At 44.2% G+C, this 24,283-nt stretch overlaps 1 protein-coding gene across 25 annotated transcripts in view; it reads right to left on the reverse strand.

The window, feature by feature from the left end:
- Positions 1–381: 381 nt before the first annotated feature.
- Positions 382–24,283, reverse strand: part of LOC120812329 (tight junction protein 1-like) — a 100,378-nt gene continuing 76,476 nt past the window's right edge. For 8 of the 25 annotated variants that reach the window (XM_078097400.1, XM_078097399.1, XM_078097409.1 and 5 more), the window contains 19 exons: positions 19,555–19,688; positions 18,777–18,882; positions 18,357–18,507; positions 17,681–17,789; positions 17,371–17,590; positions 8,736–8,920; positions 8,563–8,658; positions 8,369–8,451; positions 8,065–8,275; positions 7,880–7,980; positions 7,431–7,781; positions 6,922–7,128; positions 5,224–6,075; positions 4,761–4,852; positions 4,244–4,444; positions 3,496–4,134; positions 3,108–3,325; positions 2,302–2,406; positions 382–1,775 (listed from right to left, as the gene is read on the reverse strand). In XM_078097400.1, the coding sequence (XP_077953526.1) occupies positions 1,681–1,775; positions 2,302–2,406; positions 3,108–3,325; positions 3,496–4,134; positions 4,244–4,444; positions 4,761–4,852; positions 5,224–6,075; positions 6,922–7,128; positions 7,431–7,781; positions 7,880–7,980; positions 8,065–8,275; positions 8,369–8,451; positions 8,563–8,658; positions 8,736–8,920; positions 17,371–17,590; positions 17,681–17,789; positions 18,357–18,507; positions 18,777–18,882; positions 19,555–19,688 (4,156 nt within the window). In that variant the 3' untranslated portion in view covers positions 382–1,680. Of the gene's footprint in view, positions 1,776–2,262; positions 2,407–3,107; positions 3,326–3,495; positions 4,135–4,243; positions 4,445–4,760; positions 4,853–5,223; positions 6,076–6,921; positions 7,129–7,430; positions 7,782–7,879; positions 7,981–8,064; positions 8,276–8,368; positions 8,452–8,562; positions 8,659–8,735; positions 8,921–17,370; positions 17,591–17,680; positions 17,790–18,356; positions 18,508–18,776; positions 18,883–19,554; positions 19,689–24,283 lie in introns of all 25 variants that reach the window. The other 17 variants (XM_078097412.1, XM_078097411.1, XM_078097420.1 and 14 more) reach the window with 10 other exon arrangements.

Here is a 24,283-nt window from a genome sequence, read left to right on the forward strand (position 1 = left end):
GACGACTAGTCGAACAGACGTCTCTGTCTGCATCATGTGACAACAATTTTCCAGCGCTGCTTGGTGCTCTTTCCTCTACGTCGGCTCGGGGCTTTCATTTATTATTTTTGCTCCACGCACATCTCTCCAACAGTGACGTAATAATCGCGTGACACAACGAATCGATAATGAAATTTGTTGCAAACGCTTTTAATAATCGAAATGTATCGATTTCATCAATTCGTTGTTGCAGCCCTAATTGGGAAGCAGCTGTGAATGACAGAAAACTTGAATTAAGTCAACTACACAAACTGCAGAGGAATCCTGGGAGCATTTGGGTGTGTCGACAGGTAAAACATCTGGAGGCTTAGAGCAACACAAGACACCGATACAAGCAGTAGGTACTTTCAAAATGAATTTATTCATTAATGTAGTTGAATAAGTAGAAATGTGCAGAATGAGAAATAAAAGTTGAACCAAAAATATCAGCCACACAAGAAAATGAACCAGTGTTGGGTTGAAGTGGTGTTATATCAAAAGAAAATAGTACCAATGTGCCATAATAAATTGTCTATTAGTACAAAAATACATTTCAGGGCACACAATACAGCATCCAGTATCACAAATAAAGGGAGGGACCACTCTTCTCTTATTACTGCTTATGTCAGTTCCAAGGCTCAGGGGTATAACCAGAATAGAAACATAACCAATGTAACCGCTTTCTCTTTTTAAACAAATATTTTATCTTTTATACAAAATAACACTGATGTACAAAAGTTAATTTACGCAGAACTAAGGCCATATACTAGCAATATTTATAGCAACGATTGAATCATCTTCTATCTTTTTGTATTTCCACAGACTTCATATGCATAGCAGTAAAAGAAAGCATACCTTTTCATCAGCCTCAACTATTCTCGTGTGCTGAATCCAAGTTCACAGTTTATGACAAAATGCAGAGACGACTTTTTCTCCCGTAGTGATCGCTATAACTGAAGGAACAGATGTTTTGAAGTTTCACTGAAAAGTTAATATGCAGATAAGGCATCACTGCTTGCAGTGTACGATGGGATTTTCATGTGTTGAACCAAGTGGTAGCAGGCTTCTGGACCTGAGTCATAGCACATGCATAGATCTCTAGACAGCAGGAGTTTGTAACGTCAAGTCAGTATATTTATTTACGGTAAAACATTGCTCCAAAACATCAGTTTTAAACAGAGACGGAGCCCCGTCAGAACATATGGGCATCTGATAATAATACTTAACCTTCATTCAGAATTTTAAAAAATCTTTATGATGCCTACGTCTTCCTTCGTGAGATCCGCTCAGCATTTCTCAATTCCTCAAGGGATCCTTCACGAGTGAAACCCATGACCACAAAACTCACAAACAAAAATTTAGCATATACCAAATTTGCTATTTCTGAGTTGTTTTTTTCTTTTTTTTACAGTTCGCAAAAATGCCATTGTAATATTAAATGACGTCCAAAATTCTCCTTTTTTCTGCACCGCTGTGACCTTTTAAAAAATTACCTACAAAAGTCTAAACGAGATCATTCAGTCTGTGGCACCGGTCATGAATTCCAACTTCAGTTCCTTACTTGGCGTATCGTCGTGCGCGCCGCCACGGTGGAGTGTGCCCGGCAGGGTGGCGAAGGTCCCCTGTTTATCACATTCAGTAACAGCCCAGCTGTCGCCCTCTTCAGAAGTGGTCGATGAGCACAGACACACAGTTTGCACCCACCAGGTAGTTTGGGTCTCCTGAGGGAGACTTGTTCTGCCAGATTTTAGGATCACCTGCAGAAAAGAAGAGACATGTCAACTGCTGAAGCTCCTCATTTCCTCTTTAAAATACAGGAAAAAATTATTCAGAGGATGCACCGTTCAAACCTTTTTAGTCCTGTGAAAACACGTTATCATCCTCCACAAAAACACCACAGATGCTCAAAAACAAAAAGATGTAATGTTTTCAATTATGTGATTAGTTCATGTTTGATGGATTATTCAAATTGAATGAATGTCAATTGAATGTTAATTCTTATCCTGCCAAATGATCATATTATTATATCTTCAGGTGGTGGGATGCAAACAGAAACACCATAAATGTTGTGTCATGTCACAAATGACACAACATTTGAGGTGTTTCTGTTTATTACACTGATGGCGCGGGCCTAATTTAGAAAAAATAATATCCCCAAACAGCACAGGCATGAAAAAGAAATGAGGGGAAACACCTAAATCACAAAAGCCAGCCCAGACCCCAAAAGGACAGAGGACAGCGTACCCGACAAGGAGTCGGAGGATTTTAGAGCAAAAGACCAACCATCAGGGGACATAGACGCACAGTGAGGTAAGCGCAGCTCCACCGGCTTCAGGAACTTGAGTCCATGCGGGCCGCACATCACCAGCGGACTTAGCAGCGTTTCTCCTGAAAAATGAAGTCAGGCCTTCATGGTCAATGATAATTAAAGAATCTTTCCGGCCATCTACTAAAGCGCTGTGGGATTAAACAACGCCGACAGTCAGGACCTCTAGCAGCGTTACCGCTGCAGCAGCAGGTAACGCCAGCTCTGCAGACACCTCAGGCCTCGCCAGCACGAAACTCAACATCACAGTAACAATTGCCAAGTTTATCTGTAAAGACATGCGACCCCACAATGTGGTTGAAAATCCGGGGTTCTGTAAATTCATCCAAACATTGTGTAATTATTGTGTAATGTTTACATTGAAAATGGCACTTGATTCAAATAAAAGGTTAATACATTTGCCATTAATTGTTGTTTGCTTGTTTATAATATCCATCATTCATTTAAACCTGATTTCCTTACAAGAAACAGGGATCTCAGAAACTTTGCCTGCACTGTCCAGTAAAGTTACTGAATCGATTTTAAGTCGCTGAATCGAATCGTTCTAAATTAACACAGATCGTCCATGAATCGAATCGGCAACCATGAATCGTGATTCGAATCGAATCGTTGTTAAAATGAATCGTTACACCCCTAATTAAAAGGCATTCTGGCTCAATTACTAATCAACCACAATTTTTTCTTTTTTCTCTGGATATTGCATAACTTCCAGTGTCGTATCGTTTGTTCCTCGACATCATCTAGACATAAGGAAAGGACTGACCTTTCTCCTTGTCGAGGGGTGGCAGGATACTGTTGTCCCGGCACACCTTGAAGTAAATCTCCTGCTCCACGCTCTCGGGGATGGCGCCTTGGGGGATGATGATGCTGACGCCCGTCTCGATGGAGCTCAGGACCCCTCCGTTACAGTTAAAGGTCCCCCGGGCGGTGGCCACCACCGTGTGCCCTTCGTCCTCGTCCTCGTCGTCCAGCGTGCTGGGGCTGAGAGACAAAACACAAAAGACAGCATCATCAGTCAACACCGGGGAGGCGGAGAGTGAGAAGTGGCACGGCAGAGGACACAGGAACAAACCCAATGTGTCTTTCAGAAGTTCGGTAATTACTCTTAGAGAGCTTCCTGCTGCCATCCGATGTGAGAAGGAGTTGCTCACCTTACAGGGACGGCCTTCGGAATGGCGTTGATGTTATTGTGCTGGTATTTTGGCCTGTTGTCCATGGTGCGTGTGAAGGCGTCCAGACCACTGTCGTGGTCTAGGGGCTGTGGTGACAGCGTAGGCCTCCCACTGCTGTTGCTCACCACACCGGGCTTACTGATGAGCTCTGTCTTCACCTTTGTGTTGTTGGGCAGCAGGTTGTGGTTGAACTTGGGACTCTCAAACTTGCGCTCAAAGGGCCGGGCTGAGCTGGTGTACAGCTTGGGGACGTAGCGGTTATAGCTCGCTGGAGGGGGGGCGGCCAGCGTCTTTGGCGGTGCAGCGTCAGTGCCGTTGACCGGGGACTTCTTGGGGAGGCCCCTTAGGGGCAAGTAGCCACTGGGTTCGTCTCTGCTGGCTGGCCTGAGGGCCGGCAGCTCGGGTTTCGGATTGGGGGAACTCAATGGCTCGGGTATGGAGTTCGCTGGAAGCGGTTGAAGGGAGACACAATCACTTAAACGGTGTCTTTGTGGAACTCTCGTATTCTCGCACTTTAGAAAATAGAGCTTACCGGCATTGGGGCTGAGCCTGAGTAGTGCATTGGGTGTGATGGCGGACGCTCTCTTTTCCACTGGACCTTTCTCTACGGACTCCACTCTGCAGTACACAAACATTGTTACGGTTAACAAAACAATTATGATTGTGCAGCCGGTGGAGCTACAAGGCTTAGTGGTTTTGAACTGTGCTGAATGAGTCGTAGTCGTACCTGTTGTTCAAGTAGGACAGCTGAGCTGGTTTGGGCAGATTGCCGGGATTGGGTTGACCCATGGCCTTGCTGTCGAAGCTACGCCGGTCAAAGTAGGACAACTGTTTTCTGTAGTACTCTTCATCCTCATCTGGGTCATAGCGATTAGAACGCATTATATCATCCAGGGGTTTAGAATGGGGCTTTTGTGGCTCAAGGGCCCTGCAGAGAAAGCAAAAAGATGTGAATAAAACAGCTGCCGCAAAACGGCTGGGGAAGACCGTGCTTTCAAGTTTTGAAAGAAAATGCCCAGACTGTCATATAAGCCTTGATGCAAGTAAAATGGATTAATTTGAAGTCAATGACATGAAATCAATCTGGAGTGGGTGTCGTGTGCAAAGACATAAAACGCGTCAGAGTTTGGGTGGAGCTTGAGCTCGAGCATCCTACATATAATTTAAAATTTCCTCTGCAACTATCTCAGAGTTGTCCTTCACCCACCTACTTTGCAGCCCAGGGTTCTGTGAGGGCTACATACCGAAAGTTGGATTTCTCCTGCTCCAGGTTGCACAGGGAATTGGCTTTGAGGACTGGTCCAGGTGCAATCACAGGTTTGGGAACATCTGCAGGCTGAAAGGCAAAAGGGAAAAATGTCTCTTCGAGGCTTCTTGCATTTAATACACATTTCTGTACGAACGGATTGTAATTTAAATTTAACTAATTGCTCAAAGCAAGATAAGCAACAACACTTGCATATTCAAGTACCAATTACTAAACAATTTTATTGGGCTAATGAAGGCTCCATTCAAAGTTTGCTCAACATGACCCACCTTGGGTGTCTGCAATTCTTTACTACAGAATTATTATTATTTTAGAGGATGAAATGCCAAAGGATAAGGTGTTCACATAAAAAGGTCGACCAGGCGAGTCCCACCAGCAGCATTCACAGCGTATGTTTGCCCCGTTGAGGCGACAGCTGTACACCTCTGTGAAGAACTCACTCTGAGAGCCGATTCTCCTCTTTCTTTAGCCTTGTCCACAGAAACAGACCGTTTATTCTCAAACATCTTTACTCTGTTGAGCACCGACTGTGGCTTCATGGCCGGGTCGTCGTCCAGGTCTTCCCGTGGAGGCGGAGGGAGGGATTTGGAGACCGGAGTGGTCGCTGGCTCGCCGGGGGAGGGCAGGCTCTCTGGTTTATGAGGGGGAATTGTGTGTTCAGAGTTCATCATGGAGTCGTGCATCCCTTGCTTAAAGCCCCGGTTTGCAGGCCCAGGAATGAAGGTGGGCCTCGGACCGGACTCACTGTGATACTGCTTTGGCGGCTCCGGCGATCGAGGTGAACTAACGGCGAAGCCATGAGGCTCTGCCTCGTGAGGGGAGCGGGCCTCGTAGCCGGCCGGAGGCGGGGGCTCATCGTAACGAATGGGCCCTGCTTTACTGTGCCATCGTCTGCCGTCATAGCCCACCGGGGGGGGCTCATCGTAGCACGGCTGAGTGGGGCTGTAGTCCCTGCCCGGCCCGTCGTCGTAGGGCGACCGGGTGTTGTAGCCCACGGGTTGCTGGTGGCCCTGCTGGTACCCTGCGGGCTGGGAGGACGAGGTCTGCTGGTCATAGTGGGCCCACTGCTCGTTGTAATGAGGCACACGGTTGTCGTAGTGCAGGTGTGTGTCGGTGTTGTGGCGCTTTGGGTCGGTGAAGCCGGCTCCGTCGTATCCGTAAGGCGGGTGGTCGTATTCAAGGTATGGCTGTTTGTCCTGGTACGGCGGCTGGTGACAGTAGCTCAAAGACTGCTTCAGGCCGTGGTGGATTGGCACCGGCTCCTCCATATTGTACAGATCTTTCTTGTACATCTGTGAAGAAACAACACCAAATTAACTAATCTGTTACATCATCATCAATATGCTGGAGGACAGAAAGCAGCCGGGGAAAAACACCTTCCGAACACTACATTGAGAATAATAATTCAATTGGAAACCTTGAAAATATAAACCCAATACACAAAAATCATTAGAAACGGTCCCAATTTAACAAAAATCTATTTAAAGTGAAATCAAGCAAGCAAACCGTTGTCCATTATTCAAAAACAGTCCCATAGACTGCTTCCAAGTACTTCCAACGGAGGAAGGTTAATTTGTTGTCATCTACGCGGAACAAAAATAGTAAACCTTAGACACGATGCCGTGTGCAGTGGTTTTAGATATTGCTTGATTCTAAATCATTACCAAGAGTACTGTCTGCAGGTTAGCTTTCATCATGCAACCAACATTCAGTTTGCATCTAATGCGAAGTCAAACTACTGACACTACAAAGAACGACATATCTACCACTACAATGCCTGCAAGTGCTTCTATCGTTCATCTACAGAGAGTTAAAGCTGAAAGGAACCCAATAAACACCAGGGGCCATGCAAAGGAAGCAAAAGGGCCAGTTAGGGCTAGTTGTGGATATTTTCATCCTGGTCAAAGACTCAGATGCACCAGTCCTCCTGGTCTCCCAGCCCACTGAGGTGCATGTGGAGCAGTTTGTTGCACATCTCTCACAGCTGTGGGAGCGAGACACATAGTGGGCTCAGTGGGTCACACAGTGTAGGCGTGTCATGCAGAGAGCGAGTGGAAAGCATGTGCTAGTAGACAGGCAGTATAAACAGCAGGCTGTGGCCCAGGCCCGGTCCGAGTGGCTGTCGAAACAGCGGGTACCTTTGGTTCTGGACCAAATGGTCCAGACGGGTGGGGTTCAAGTGGTGGTGGCGGGGGATGAATAAGCTCAGGGGCAGGGCTGGGGCTGCTAAGTGAGTCGGCCATAGGAGGAGCTGCGGCTGCAGCAGCAGGCGTCTCCTCTAGGTGCAAACCCTCAAGCTGTACAGGCCGCTCAATGGCAGGGGGCGCTACCACCGCCTCATCTCGCTGTGAAGTATCGTTAGGAGACATTTATAACACAGCCTGCCGAGGGCACACAAAGTACAGCTCACCCCCAACACCATCTTCTTCCTGACACTGAATCAGTTTTACACCAGCAAGAGAATGTGATTAGAATAGATAACACATCAGTAGCTTCTAAAACATGTTTATTACTTAGGAGAGGAAGCATTTCCTCTCAACAAAAATGTCAGGACACAACACAGAAGACAAAAGGCAGTGGGGGCGGTACTTTCAGCCCCCACCCATACCTGGCGCGTGAAGCCCGCAAAGCTCAGCATGAACGTTACCTGTTGCGGAGCGGCCATCTTGAACCCAGCGGGGTCGATGCGGCCGGCCAGGTCGGGCTGCACAGGGTGCTGGTAACCGGGGTAACCAGGGTTGTCCGGAATCACGGGTGGGTCCTCTCGCACCGGCTCGGAAGAGCGGGTGATGGCGGGCTCCGTGGGCAGGCCCACCTCGTCGTTCAGGGTCTCGTCCAGTTCGTGGTCTGTGTACGCCCCGCCATCCGTGTCCGTATCCTCATAGTCAGAGGTGTGGCGGCTGTCCGTGCTGTACATGGAGTACTCACTTCCTGGCGCAGACAGGTAGGACAGGCGGTCGTCATGGATGTCCAGGTCATCCTCCGTGTTGCCGTCCGCCTGAGCGGGTGGAGAGATAATTTCACATGTCGCTCGGTGAGACGAACAGGCATCAATCGCGTTGTTGAGGGAGAAGAAATGACACAGTGGCCTCTCACCTTGCCCTCTGACACCCACACCAACTGGTTCTGCTGTTGCTGGATTGTCTCCTTCAGAGCTCCGTACCAGCCATCATTCATATTGTTCATGTTGATAATGGCTAAAAGAGAGTCATTATTTTGGTGACCATCACTTCAAGAATTCTAAAACACGTAAGGGGGGAATACACACTAAGCACACTCACTGGTGAACAGGTGGTGGTTATTCTTCCTCAGTTTGATGGCTCTCTCATAGAGCTTCCTGGCACTCTTCCTAGACTCTGAACACAGTCTGGTCCTCATGTTCTTCACCCCCTGCTTAGTATCGGGATTTAGGAAGACTACAATCGGGTACCACTGAGCGTAATTCAGCCTGTCCACAGCATTTGGGGTGATGTCCAGGACAGCATGCTTGTCCTTCAGGGGAGGAAAGAATGAAAAAAATAATCTGTGAAGAAATAATCAAAGAACCTCAAACGCTGTTAATATTAAACAAAGAAGCATATTCACTTTGTCAATGATCTGCTTGATGGTGTGAAGACGAATGATTCCTGAACTACGCTGGTCTGTTCCTGCATCTCTCGGTTCACTCTCTGGAAAACAGGTTTGAGGGATTAATAAAGAAAATAATCTTAAACACTAATACATTTACTGTCATTGATGACGTCTATAATATATGTGCGGTAGAATGTTTACAAACATACTTGCAAGCTCAAAAAGATCTGTCTCTTCTCTGGAGAGTTTTCCTCGAGCAACATCAGCGATCGGCCCAAATATCACCACTGGTCTCAGAAACCCGGCTGCACAGAAATATGAAAAACACATTAAGAACCAGAAATATAGGCCTCAGGCTAGCAGACACCGTCAGGGTCCTCACCCTCTCTTAGTACAACTCTTTCATAAGCTGGGAACTTTGTCTGGACTGGCTGGGAAGAGAGATCCTCTCTGCTCTTCCTCAGGTTCCTCTTTGAGCTCCGAAGACCACGGAACCTCCAGAAGTCGGCCCTGTCACCCCCCGCTGTTTTGGGGAGAGTGTATTGCACGCTGGACAGCTGCTCCGCTCTGTTGACAAACAGCAGAAAGAAAAGAGATTTTTCTTTGTAAATTATGTTTATTATCAAAAGCAGAGTGTAGTTATACATTACACTTTTACACATTTTACATTTTCTCCCCCCTCCACACATACATTTTAGTCCCTACCCCCAAACCCAAACAAATTGCGCAGCCTCATTTCCCAAAAAAGCACATTACAGTATAAGTAGCTAAAGTATAGACAGACCACAGAGAGACCTTGATTTTTTCCAACTTTAAAAAGGACACCAGGTCCTTTAACCACAAGGAGGAGTTGGGAGGGCGAGGTGACTTCCAGTCCAATAGGATTCTCCTTTGTGCCAAGAGGGTTGAGAAAGCAATTATGGTTTCATGTTTCTTCAAAGTTAAAGTTTGGTTGTCATTCCCCTGAACACCAAAGATGCACATCAAAGCACTGGGCACAAGGTTAAGAGGAAGGGATTCTGATAGGACTTGAATATTGCCACCCATTAACTTGTCAATCGAGGGCAGGACCAGAACATGTGTGTAAGATCTGCTGGTGAGTTTTGTCATCTATTGCAGATATCCTTTACATTAAAGTACATTTTTGAGAGTTTAGAGTTAGAGTAGTGTAAGCAGTGCAGTACTTTGAATTGTAGTACATTCAACCGTGCACACAAAGAGCTGTTATTCACTCTAGCCAGGGCCTGGTTCCAAACTGAATCAGGCATTTTCATGGTAAGTTGTTTTTCCCACTCTACTTGTTTCAGTAGTTGAGTTGATAATTAGATATATTCAGGATATAAATCCTTTTACTGCTGGCGGCGGTAGCAAAGTAAGAAACAAATGCAAACCGCTTATCCTGCACACAGGGTCGCAGGGGGGCTGGAGTCTATCCCAGCCAATCACAGGGCTACACAGACATGGATTGGATACATGGCTTAGTCGGACTGAAATCGAATTATCCGTTTCATGTAAACACCTTTGTCCGACTATGTGCGGTCCGACTGCGATCCGATTAACACCCCTGGATATCTCGATCCGATCCAGTTGATAGTCCGACTATTCGGGCATGTAACGGTGAATCGGATAAGGAACTGGACTTTGCGCATGCTTGAGATCCCGCCGCCCTCCTCCCTCCCGGAAGTCGAAAGAGACTGCTGGGAGCCTGGCCGGCAGAAAACAAACAAACAACGCTATGGACAACACAAGAGTCCCTATAGTAGAGCACAACGGCGTAGATTCGGGTGTGCAGTTGCCAACTACCATGGGTAAGTTAATTTCAGTTGCATCACACTAAAACAAGTGCTAGATTCCAGATGCTAGCTGATGCTGTTCGTGAGATGTGTTAGCAGTGCTAATATGTGTTGAAAAATGTGTACCTTCCCTTAACTTGCGAGGAATTAAATCGACGATGAAAACAATGTACAATCATAAAACGTAAGGCTAACCTGGGTCCCACTTGATAATCGTAACTTTCGAAGCTAACATGGGTGCCACTTGCTAGCTAGCCCTTTGTCTTTGAGAAACGTGTAGACCTTCCCACTAACTTGCAAGGAATTCAATTTAGGATGAAAGCTAGTTACAAACGTAATAAAGTGTACATTACATAAACTGTACTTTCTACATTTGTTTTTGCACTATAGTTGAGTTTTTATGTTTCTTTGTCTATTTTTATGTGCATGTAATTTCTTTGTGCACGTTATTGCACATATATTTGCTGTAAAGCACTTTGAGCTGCAGTCTTTTGCATGAAAGGTGCTATATAAATAACGTTTTATTATTATTTGTGTTGTACCATCTTATAGATACTACATTGGACCCGGAAGAGACGCTGCTACCGATAATCTACCTGTTAAGTTCTGCAATATTATAACTGCATCAACATATGGGCATCACAAAGAATCTTCATGCCATGCTTTCACTCATCCTGTGTAGTCTAACTAACAGCTGATGTCAAGATGGTTACTACCACATGCCTAATCGGTAAGGATACAACTGACTTTATACCTGCCATTTCTTAAAGGAACAAGGACCCAGCAAACAAGGCGAATGTATGGTTGAGAAGCTGATGCAGAGAATGGATAACATTCCACCTCAACCAAACACATTCTCACCACCACCACAACATCAACCACCGCAAGATGCGTATTATGGTTATGAATGCCTTACTTATTTGCACTACCGCCTGAAAAGCACCTTACCGTTCATACAGCACAATTTCTACACTGTACCTCAGTGTGTGTGTGTGTGTGTGTATATATATATATACATTCTGATTGTGTAAGTATATATATATATACATATATATATATATACACCTACACAATCAGAATTTATATATATAAAGATTTGTTTTTTTGTGACATTCAAGGTTTTACCTTTTATACTTGTGTGCTTTTATACCTTGTTTTTCTTGTGTGCTCTTATACCTTGTTTCACTTTTCTTAATATTTCTTATAAATAAAACACTTAACTAAAACTTCTGTGAGTTTCTTTATTTGTGGAATGAAACACGCATGAACTGTACAAGAATTGTATTTACAAACCTATGACAAACTGGCAATTATGTAATGAGTACGTCTAAAGGTATGGTCTGCTCAGGGGGAAGTTTGCACTCAGGTAATCTGATCCTCTGTCCATTTGTGTCGTCTGCGTGATTGTTGGCACGACCATCTGGCTGTGGCAGGTTCGATGCAAGTGTAGCCGCTTCCACTGACCAGTTGGGATTCACAACTTCCTTCTCATTCTCACAGAAATTGTGCAATGCACAACAGGTAGCAATCACTTTAGGGGTGAATGTAAAGTGGAAGTCACTACGCTTCATAAAAACTCTCCAGCGTGACTTCAGTCTCCCAAATGCAATCTCCACCGTGGTCCTTGCAGAGCTTAAGTAGACATTGAAGAACTCTTGCTCAGGGGTGATGTTTGAGGAATGGGTGTAGCCTTTCATGATCCAGTCCATGAGAGGATACGCTGGATCTCCCAACAGGAAGTGACCGATTGAGATACCATCGATTTCTCTTGGTTCCCGGGAGGAGAAACAGAAATGGTTACCAGTGTTGGACTTGCTTACTAAATGGCCCAGCATAAATAAAACATAGTATACATAAAAACATAATAAAGCCTCTATAAAACATCAAACTACTTTAAGCTTGTAACATACCTAGAAATCTCAATAGCTTGGTAGTAGCTCCACTAGTTTCTGCATGAATAACTTTCAGTAGCTTAACTCATTTATTGATCTCATTGATTTTATCCATACATTAATATGTCTTCAGAGTACGACTTACTTTTGGTAACAGGTGTGCCTGGCTGAACAACGTTGATTGCCTCAGCACGTTAGCGTCATACAGCATCTTACAGCTGATGCTCCAGAAGCGGTATTGGTGCGGTATTGGTGCTCGAACAGTCACCTCTGCAGGCTTCATGACTACTTCCATAATTCCACACAACTTGTGGAAAGGAGAGAGTCATGCGAAAGTTCGCTTTCCAGTCCTCGTCATCAAATACGGTCAAAACATCTCTCTCCCAGAAGACTTTGTTTCTGCTCTTCATCCAGAGTGCTCTTCGAGACCTTTGCGGTACAATGGCAGAGTTCAACAATATATTGTTGGTCAGAATTAAATTCTCCATGTACCTTCGGCGACAGCGTCTTCTCTCCGTTATCAAATCAGCCAATAGCGCCATTCGCATTCGCTGTACTCCTATTAACATCATGCACAAATAGTAGAGGGATGTAGCTTCACCTTGCTCTCCGTTCAACATCTTTCTCGTAATGTTGTTGTTGTTGGTTGTTGTTGGTAGTGGTGAAGAGGTCAAGCGGAAATGGCTGTATCACAACTAGTTGTAATGAAAACAGCGCCACCTATCGTATCGGATATGACGTGCTTTCGGCCAATGATTCGATTTATTCACTGCCATGTTTATTGGGATAATAGCACCTCTCCCCGAAAGAGAGCATAGTCCGACTAAGCAAAGATTCAAATTATACCATCATGTAAACACACTGAGAGACATACAACCATTCACACTAACATTCACACACCTACGGCCAATTTAGAGTCACCAATCAACCTGATCCCCAGGAGGGGAGGGATATTATATCCTCTGAGCTTCCAAATAGCCCTCCCGTGTACAATGACCAATTTTAGAAATGCCATTTTTAAGCCGTAGTGAGAATGCACAGTCTAATCTTGATGGAGGAAAGAGGAAATTGTAGTGAATAGGGGTTATGGTGGGTAAATCGGTGAGTTGAAAATGTGTGCGAAACTGTGCCAGAATTTTTAATGTCGTAGACACAATCGGGTTGGATGAGTGTTTTCTTGGGTAGAAAGGTAGCCCAGAGGGTACCAATGCTAAAAGAGACGACGATGGGCAAGATTTGGCTTTGTTTAGACACCAGCTTGTTTGAGGAAGCTTGATCCAGTATATTATTTTCTGTATATTCGCATGCCATTAATAATATTGAAAATTTGGAAAAGAGAGTCCACCTGGAGATGTCTTTGCGTCATTAATCGTTAATGAAGCATAGATGGTTTTCCATCTATCAAAGTCAGTCTTCATCTTGGTGATTAATGAAGTTTCTGTTGTATGAGTTTTCAAATTTACGAGTGATGTAGATGCCCAAATATTTAAATTCAGAGACACACTTGTGAAAAGCCAGTTGCATTCCTGTACGTATGGCCATATTGTTCAGAGGAATGTATTCACTTTTAGAGAAATTTAATTTATATCCTGAGAATGTCCCAAATTGTTTTAGAATCTCAATTAGTGCAGGGGCAGATTTCACCGGATCCGAAATATAGACTAATAAGTCATCAGCATATAGCGATACTCTATGCTCAGAGCCCCATCTGTGAATCCCTTTATTGTTAAGGGATGCTTTAAGAGCAATGGATAGTGGTTCGATAGCTAAGTCAAATAATAGAGGACTTAAGGGGCAGCCTTGGCGGGTACCTGGGTATAAATTGAAATATTCTGAGAATATATTCGGTTTGACCTATTGGTGACGACAGAGAACCTGGGTGAGGAGTTTTACCCATGCCACAAATCTAGGACCAAAACCAAACTTTTCCAAAATCCTGAAGAGATATGGCCATTCCACCCTATCAAATGCCTTTTCAGCATCTAGCGAGACAACCATCTCTGGGGTCTCTCCAGACACTGGGGAACAGCTAATGTTGAACAGGCGGCGGATATTACACAAAGAGTGGCGATTCCTTATAAAGCCAGTTTGGTCTTCAGAGATTACTTTGTGGACAACTGGTTTCAGACGCATAGCTAGGGTCTTTGCCAGAATTTTGTAATCTGCATTTAGAAGGGATATTGGTTGGTAATATCCACATTCCTTTGCATCTTTTGAGAGTAATTGGTGCATTTGTCAGGGTTTGTGGCAGAGCGTCTTGGGTTAAAAAGTAGGGGTGTAACGATTCATTTTAACAACAATTCGATTCGAATCACGATTCATGGTTGCCGATTCGATTCATGGACGATCTGTGTTAATTTAGAACGATTCGATTCGATTTGATTCAGTGACTTAAAATTGATTCAGTAACTTTACTGTACAGTGCAGTCAAAGTTTCTGAGATCCCTGTTTCTTGTAAGGAAATCAGGTTTAGATTAATTATGGATATTATAAACAAGCAAACAACAATTAATGGCAAATGTATTAACCTTTTATTTGAATCAAGTGCCATTTTCAATGTAAACATTACACAATAATTACACAATGTTTGGATCGATTCACAGAACCCCGGATTTTCAACCACATTGTAGCATTGCATGTCTTTACAGATAAACTTGGCAATTGTTACTGTGATGTTGAGTTTGGTGCTGGCGAGGCCTGAGGTGTCTGCAGAGCTGGAGTTACCTGCTGCAGCGGTAACGCTGCTAGAGGTGCCTGACTGCGTTGTTTAATCCCACGGCGCCTTGGTAGATGGCCGGAAAGATTCGTCGTGTTTCCGTGTTTTTTTATTTGGCTTCTACATATTCTACAAACAGCGACCGACTTATTTAGAACACCTCCGTGTTTGCAAAAGCCAAAATGTTTCCACGCGCTGGATCGATAAGTGTCTTGCTCGCAGTCGTCTCCTCCACGCTGTGTTTTGTTGTTGTTCTGAGTTTCGCGCGGCTGCCGCTGCGTAATGATGACGTCACAGACAGGCTGACTGAATCGAGTAACGTTTAATGTGTCTAAAGTGCTAAAAAACAAACAAACAAACACACATCCATACCGTTTTTGTGGTTAAATCCAATGTGCAGTTTCCAAGTATTGATACAATCGATTATGTACCATTTAAATCGATTTGAAATCGATATATGTCGTCCGGAATGCCGATTTGCGGAGCACAGATCGATTCAGTTGGATCGCAGGAATATGAATCGATTAATTGATTCAGTGAATGAATCGTTACACCCAGTGCTGTAGTGGTAAAATTAGAGGTGGGTAAACTTTGTGATCATACAGACCTCGACGCGATGCGAAGCAACGCAACACAAAGCGTCGCGACTCTTGTAAGGCTGTCCTGGCTATATTGCATTATGTTATCAGTAAAAGTCATATACAATCAATGACAATGAATACATGTGTTAGTAGTTTGTAGTTTATTAAATTTAAGAAAACCGTAAAGAAAAGTATGTCAACACAACACAACAACACAATTGCAGATTAAGAACTATCTACATATGGAGTCTCCTTTTTACAGTAGTGCCCAGAGGGCCTCCTTGTCCTCCACGTCAGGCCCTGCCTTGCACAGAGGAGCCATGAACCCTAGAACACGCGTTCTGGGGTTCATGGCTCCTCTGTGCTTCTCTCTCTCTATTCGACCTGGTGTTTCTCCTCTCCCTGTGCTCTCTGCATCATTGCCTGTCCTCTCTCTGCCTTAAAAAATATGTTGAATTTAAGAGTTAACCAGTTAAGCAGCCTGTCAATTACACTGACAACATAAGTTAAAGGAACACTCATGTACTACCTATGTCATCATAAATAGCCCATACAGCATGTTTTTTTCACATTGAGAACTGACTTGTTTTCTAATCTACGCGTCACCAGGCGTTTTTCTTGTCCTTTTACCGTTCACCACGAGCGAACACAGAGTGCGCGACCGGTCCGCGAAATATTGTCTGACATGAAACCGGTCCGTGAGGTAAAAAAGGTTGGGGACCACTGGGCTGATCCACAACGTGTATGTGTTTACACACCTCCTGGATCCTGATTGGTGTCGCTGCTGCAGCCGCAAGGCACTGATTGGATGCTCACAGACCACAATACAGCGCAGATGAACATGATTCAGACTACGGCGTTTATATGTTCAACAATAGGAAACGTAGTCTTAGCTGTTTTAAAATTACACCAAGTTTATTTCGGATTATTCCAACGGAAGAATGCAAGGCGCAGGGAACTTTGAGGTGCGTAAACGCCACTTAGAGGTGCGTAAACGCTATTTATAGGTGCGTAAACGCTATTTATAAGTGCGTATACGCTATTTCCAAAATTCTAGAGGTGCGTAAACGGTGTTTACGTGCGTTTACCCTCCACTACAGCCCTGGTTACACCCCTATTAAAAAGTCATTGAACATATCAACCAAGAGTGGCAATAATCTATCATAGAATACCTTGAAAAATTCAATAGTGAAACCATCTGGCCCAGGTGCTTTGCCGCTTTGGATAGCTTTGATCGAACCTAGTATCTCCCTTGTGTTTAGTGGTTGGTCTAGATTCTTTTCCTGGACATTATCAATATTCGGGAATATAAAGCCCTCCAGAAACTTTTCCATGTCTGTATCATTGGGTGGGCTTTCAGATTGGTATAGGAGTAAAACTCATTAATTTCATTTTGATTTGTGATATTTGTTGAGAGGTAGACTTGACTTTAAGTTGGTGTGCTAGTAACATTCCTGCTTTCTCACCATGTTCGTATTGAAAGCTATGACTAAGGTTAAAAATGATCATATGGATCTCTACAACGATTAATTGCAGCACCCCCTATTTTTCAAATATTCTCAAAAATTAGGGTGTGTTCAGGGGTTTAATGTGTTACAAATTTAGTGATCAGGGGGGCATAGACCCATAGATAATTTCCACAGAAAATATTGTGACAATCAGACAATCAGGCGTTTAGGAGAAAGGACCGTGAGAAAAACGTGTTTTTCACTAAATTCCAAATTGGCGGAAAATCTAGTTAGGTGCATTTGCATACAATGATTGACTTTTTTGTAGAGGATGTCCAAGAGCACAGGTGTGACAAATTTCAAGTTAATTGGGCATCAGGGAGAAAAACTGGCCTAGTGGGGTACTTTTCAAATTCACCAGTTCTGATCTGCATGCCAAATTTAACAACTTTTTGAATATGATAAAATCCCCCCAAAAGCAAAAATTCCTTAGAGAGAATAAGAAGGATAATTCCTTGAAATACAACAGGTTTCTCTACGACTAGTCGTAGCGAGGACCCTAATAATAAAAATGAAACACAGGTCACCTGTTCTTGTTGGGGATGATGCCCCTCTCCACCTCCTGGTGATTCTTGCCGATGCGAATAGCCAGCCAGGAGCCCAGCTTCCCGTTGTAGAGGGTGTCCACGACACGGAACACCTCGCCCTTGTTGAAGCTTAACCCATACGGAGATTCTTTCTCATGCTCAAAGTGGGTCCGGATGTAGAAGGAGTCACCAACGTCGGACTCCACAATCCGCCGATACACTGAGAAGCAGAGAGCAAGTCAGAAACATTGGGCTTGTGTGATTGATAAACATTAATCTCTCATCTCATTTCCTTACTCACTTCACTTACCATCTTTCTTTTTCTGGGCAAGAATAGTGACCTCTTCCCCCTTAGGAAGGTCAAGGAGGAACAGCACTGCCTCCTCTCGGATTATGTTTGCGAAATCTACATTATTTATCTGGAATCGGGGAACACAGAGATTGTAGTTAAGTAGTAGGCTTCATTGTTCAGAACGTGTGTGAGAGGAGGTGTAAACCTCAATTTAAATACCAATCTTTGCATAGAACATCTGGCCTTTCTCAGTATTGTCTGAGTATCTTCAGATTTTGATGCACTATGACAACTCAACAAGTCATTCGTCTTTATACTAAAAGAAAGGACGAGGAGGTACAAACAGGGAGATATATGGCTTTGAGGAAATGGAACAAACACACCTAGGGTAAACACAGCTTTTTTTGTGTGTGCTCCCTTGAGGCCTTTGCTAAGAGACCACGATGGAGGTACAATAATTCTGGAGCAGGCAGTGTGTCAGACCATGAATATGAATATAAAAACATAAAACATGGTTGTTTACAGACACCTTAGGTACCCGTTTTTAAAACGAAGAAAAGAAAAAAAAATATGACATAGAATAACCACTCTAAGTTTTGGACATTCAACTTTTTCAACAACTCTTAAGTTTTTCAACAACTCTTAAGTTGTCAGGTTATACACTTGTCATGTTAACAACAAAGAAGCATCTCACCCTGAGAATTTGGTCACCCTCCTCCAGGCCCTCCTTGGAAGCTGGGCTGTCCTCAAGCACTCCGGCTACAAAGATGCCCACATCATTCCCCCCGGCCAGCTGCAGCCCCACACTCTCTACCTTCCTGAACTTCACAAGCTTCATGCTTGGCCTGAGGACGGGTAAGAATATTGTTAGGAGGATTTTCTTATCTTTGACATGACACCCTTTGATGGCATTTCCGTCTCTCCAGAGAAAATATATGAATAGATGCGTGACTCTTGGATGCAAGCCGGGTTCTCTCTTTTGCTGAGACTATTTTCTCTTGACTGGGCTTATGAAGCCAAGGAAAAAAATGTCTGTAGAAATAGAGAGGCATTGCGATGGAGAACATATGAATTCATTTAACATAATAATTTGATGTCACACTGTTAATATTACCGTAGGATGCTTTCGTTATGGGCAGCACTCGGCACCGGGGCATCGGAGGGACTGACTGGCAGGTCTACATCTGGCTGTCCAGGCTGAGCGTACACAGGCTTGGGCTCTGCACCAAAATACAACGTTAGGTTATTAATGCAGACATGAGCACTAAGTAATTTTCAAAACACTCTTTCAAACATATCCGCAACTTAACAACACCACGGACACATTTGTTAAACTAGGTATAATAGTGCTAATGAAAAGCTCAAATGTTAAAATACACACACCGGCAAAGTGCCATCACAGATGCTCGTGTGTGTGCGCACGCACGCACACACACACACACACACACACACACACACACACACACACACACACACACATTGAAAGCACACAGTGTCCAAAAGAGGGAGGTCAAACAGAAAGGCAGCAGAGGGCTGTAGCCTGGGGAGGAACATCACACTCGATTAACTCATGTGGTCTATTTTCATTTGACTCCAGACAAACTCAGCCTGGCTCAGCAGGTGTCTGCATAGAATTTTATTTCCAATATTTTTTTATGGAGTTATGCTCTAAAAAGAAGAAGAAAGAAATGCTAAAATTACTAGTTCAAATTACCTTTTATCATGAAATCATTCAATAAAGCAATTTAAATAACTGCTTATGGTAAACGGGAAAACTCGACGCCTCCTCCCACTTATTTGCATACAGGTACCAGTCACACTTCTGAATTAGAAAACTTGTTTGAGATGTAGACACAATATTCAGGTTTAATGCACAACAGTTTTATTACTACCTGGGAGTGGTGGGAGCTGTTTCTCCTCTCTAGAAGTGGCAGACTCCTTCGGTTTGGGGAGGGGAAGCTCATCGGGTAGCTTCACTGGAGTTGAAGCCGGCTTTGAGATCCATTCGTCATCACGACTTCTGTGACTGCGCACAAAAATACATTTTCATGCACAATTTGTCTTTAGCAAAGAAATGCGTGACATTATAAATAATGCATTCTTAAGATGTAGCGCTCGGAGGTAACATGGGAGCTTTGTGGCTACTACATCTTCAAGACACAAAAAAATACCGAGGCCGCACACGAATCAACATAAAACTTTAGTGTAGAAAAGTGGGAGTGGGCACGCGCCGGCCGAGGAAGGAAAGACAGGGCGAAAGAACGCCTTGGAGTCTTTTTTTGCCCTGTCATCACTTTTTTGCCCACTATTTTTAGGGCAGCTTGTCTAAGGTGTCAGAGTGGATTGTGTGCTCCAGGTGAATTTCACAGTGTGACACTGACTGTGGACCGGCAAAGGTTTGACTGCAAAGTCAGTTTTAAAACAGTTGGGCTGCCTTAACTGATACACAGTGGCCTGTGCTCAATTACCAGTTTGTTTTGTTGAAGTGTTTCAAATGCAAAAGAGGCATCATGGTTCCTTTTCCAAACTCCCGGTCACATGGTCGCTCACTAGAAAAACTTTAGTGGCATAATGATGCTCTATTCACAGGCTAAATGAGCAAGTAGCATGCAGGACTTGTTTTGAACTGGCTGGAGGAATAAACCTCTCCTTTAATCCATCCAGGAAGAGGCCCTCCAAACTGACAATTTTCTCAAGTGTGAGGAAAGGTGAAAGGTCACGGATCCAGGTTCAGATAAACAGTAATATCCTGTCCCAGCATCTTCTCCCTGCCAATTGAAATACTTAAATGACTTGATCTCCAGTAGCATAGATGTTTCGTATTAAAACTAATACAACAGATTGTTGGTTTGACAAATACATAATTGAGATTATTGCACAAAAAACAAAAACAACAAATAATCAGACCAAACGTTCACAGATATATATATATATATATATATATACAAACATTCAAGAGACAGGAGGATCATTTGCTTCCATCATCTCAAGTCAAAATAAGAAGCCTCACTGAAAAATGTATGTGGTATAACTTCACGTCAGCACTTTCCTTTGAGTAATAATTTGCTGTTAGTCATCTTTCCAATAGAGTAATGAACTTGTTCCAGAGAAATCTGTGCATTGTAAGGAGTGGTTAAGGGTTATCTATTAATCTACCATAAAGCTATTTAAGATTGACTAGCACTATTATGAACGACTCACACGTGTAAAGGTGAAAAACGTATGGTATTCTCCAGCTGTTGAGTCTTATTAAGGGAATAAAAAGTGCAGACAATGCACATTAAATGAGTGTTGGTGTGGCGACCCCTGCTGTGGAGGCAGCAGCCTTCCAGTGGGCTTTAGGTTTGTGAGCGGGGTTTGGTGATTGAAGGCACCTGGGCCCGGTGCCCTGAGATTAGTTCATTCTCTCTCTCTTCTCTCTCCAGCAGACACCATGGTGTGGTAGGGCAGCCGCCGTGTTGAATCCTGTTTGCTTTTAGTTAGATGCCCTTTACAACACCCATCTTTTACACTCTACCCTCATGCACATCCTACACTACTGATAATACTAACGTTCACATCTCACCTGGTATGTTTGTGGATTTTTCATTGTCTTATGTTAAATAAAGAATATGTTAAACCTCGTAAACCAGTGCAACTCCACTCTTGTCATGGCCCAAAGAGCCAGGTCGTCCAGTTCTGGTCAGTGATTTGTTTGATGATCAAGTGTGTAGATTTTGTGCGCGTGTCTTTGTTTACGTGTTGATCAGCTGTTGAGCGGTTGGTGCGCGTTTGGTTTGGTGGTGAGCGCCGGTTTGTCTCCGTGTTGCGGGAAGTTTGGGAGTCGTACTGGAATTTGAAGGTTTGGCATTTGTGGAAGCGTTTGGATTAGTTGTGGAGTTTTTTTGTTTTCGCGAAGTCGATTGTGCGTGGTCCATAGAGCATGTACGTGTTGCCGCCCTGACGCGCTGTGTTTGGAGTTTCCCTGTCAGGTTATAGTGGCGTCTCCCCTTTGGGTTAGGTCAGTTTTTTTTGTAGTGTTGTGGCAACGTGGTTAGTGTCAGCTGTCTATGGATGGTTGTCTCGGGAGCACGTCAGTGGGATCCTGGGTTGTGGACTTGTGGGTGACTTCTCAGACCTGCTGGTTTCCATTGCGTAATTACCCACCGCAAGCTGCATGAAGACAAGGTGAGTTTAGTAAGAGTTTGAACTAGGCAGTTGGGGGAATACTCCGCGGGGCAAGTTGCCTTCGTTTGTGTGCGTTTGGGGGGTAATACGTTGCGTTCTGTTTGGGCTGCTATGGCTTCCTTGTCGGTTTTTTTTTATGCGCCCTCTGAGGTTTTCATTTATAGCTGTACTAAAGAACAGTTGCTACAGATAGCCGAGCATTATACAATCGATGTGACTAATATAAAACTCAAGGCTGAGGTGAAAGCTGTTGTTCTTTCCGCTTTAGAGGAAAGTGGCGTTTTGAGGACGGAGGAGCGTTTGTCAGACGTTGCAGCTGTGGCAACATATGTGTCTGCACTCATGTCGGGGCTGACTTTTGAGCAGCAGAAGGAGCTGCTGATGTTGCAGTTTGAGCAGGAGAGAATCCGGTTAAACGTGGAAACTGAGCGGCAAATTCAAATCGAAAAGGTTCGGCAGCAAACAGAAAAAATGAAACTAGGCTTGCAGCAGTATAAATTGAGTTTGATTTGTGGCGGTAAGCTGTCACAGAGTATGGTAGAGGAAACTTTCTCTGAGTCTGTGCGGGTTGGATTCGTTGGATTCGATCCTGTGGTTGCTCTAGAGTTAATGGTGATTGCTGGGCCGGATGACTGTGGTCAGAGATATCCAGATGTGTTTCCAGCCTGCACCGTGACCCGTGCGCAGTGTGCTAAGACTTTCAGACGTTAGTGGAGAGCAAAGCGAGAAAGTGGTGATTCCTTTACCTGATCTTCCCCCATCCGTCCCTCAGCCGGAATGGGTTAAATGTCAGCAGGTTGATCCGTCTTTGTCTGGTTTGTTGACCAGTGTTTTGCCTGAAAGTGAGGTTGGAAATGTGGCTCTTCTCCAGGATGAGTTGCTTGTGAGGAAATGGGTGCCTTGTAAGGGTGATTTTGTTGGTGTGCCAGTGTTTCAAATTGTTGTACCTGAAAAATTCTGTGTCACAGTATTAAAGATTGCACATGACGAATCCGGTCATTTGGGTGTGAGAAAAACTTCTGACCGCGTTTTGCGATATTTCTTTTGGCCAAAGTTAAAGCGTGATGTCTCCAATTACATAAAATCATGTCATACATGTCAACTTACAGGTAAGCAGAGTCAGTCAATCAAGCCAGCACCTCTCTGTGCCATTCCAGCGATCAGTCAACCATCTGAGCATTTGATTATAGATTGTGCGGAGCCTTTGCCAACCTCAAAGTCTGGCTGTTTTTATCTGCTGTCTGTGATGTGCCAGACAACAAGATATCCTGCAGTATATCCTTTGCGTTCAATTTCTGAAAGATCAATAGTCAAGGCGTTGACACAATTCTTTTCCATTTTTGGCGTTCCGCGTGTGATTCAGAGCGACCAAGGTTCTAACTTTACATCGCACTTGTTTGGACAGGTGTTGAAACAGTTTAAGGTGAAGCATAACCGTGCATCTGCTTATCATGCGCAGAATCAGGGAGCATTGGAACGGTTTCACCGGACATTTAAGTCCTTGGTGCGTGCGTACTGCCCAGAGGTAGGGAGAGATTGGGAGGAAGGCCTACCTTGGTTGATGTTGTCAGCCCGAGAAGTTGTTCAGGAGAGCACTGGGTTTAGTCCCAATTACATTGTTTTTGGGCATACAGTGCGTGATCCCTTGGCAGTTTTGCGGGATGGCTTGGGTGACGCTGACCCACCCAAGAATTTAATAGACTATGTAAATGGTTTCTGTCATCGTTTATATACAGCTGCTGAAAAGGCGTGTGAAAATTTGGAAGTGGCTTCGTCTAAAATAAAAACTGTCTATGACCGCCGGGCAGAGCATCGTAAGTTTAGTCCTGGAGACCAGGTGTTGGCTCTCACTCCAGTTGTAAGTTCATTGTTTAAAGCAAAGTTCTCAGGCCCGTACACTGTAGAGCGACGAGTGTCAGAGCAGAATTATTTCATTTCCACTCCAAAGCGTAGGAAGTCCACTCGCCTCTGTCATGTCAACTTGTTGAAGCCTTATTATTCATGTGATGTTTCTGTTGCGCCTGAGTCCAGCGTACAGAGCTTGGGTGTCAGTCCGGTACTTACTATTGGTTCTGTGTCTTCAGCTTTGCAGGCTCCGGGTATGGTGGACAGGGAGGAGGTGGATGTTCGACCACCTGATGACCCTGTGATGTTTGGTAGACTAAAATAAATCAGAGCTGTGGTGCAGTTTCCTGCTCCAAGTACGAAAAAGGAGTTGATGCGGTTCCTTGGCTTGGTCGGCTATTATAGGAGCTTTTGTAAAAACTTTTCGACGGTAGTCTCACCACTAACCGATCTGTTGAAGGGCAAGGTGAAATTTGTGTGGTCTCCTCTCTGTCAAAGTGCATTTCAGAATGTGAAATCCCTCTTGTGCTTGGCTCCAGTCCTGGCTGCACCATGTTTGGGCCGTTTAAGATCGTGACAGATGCCAGTCAAGTGGGCGCAGGGGCCGTA

Source organism: Gasterosteus aculeatus, chromosome Y, assembly GCF_964276395.1.
Source record: "Gasterosteus aculeatus chromosome Y, fGasAcu3.hap1.1, whole genome shotgun sequence".
NCBI lineage: Eukaryota > Metazoa > Chordata > Actinopteri > Perciformes > Gasterosteidae > Gasterosteus > Gasterosteus aculeatus.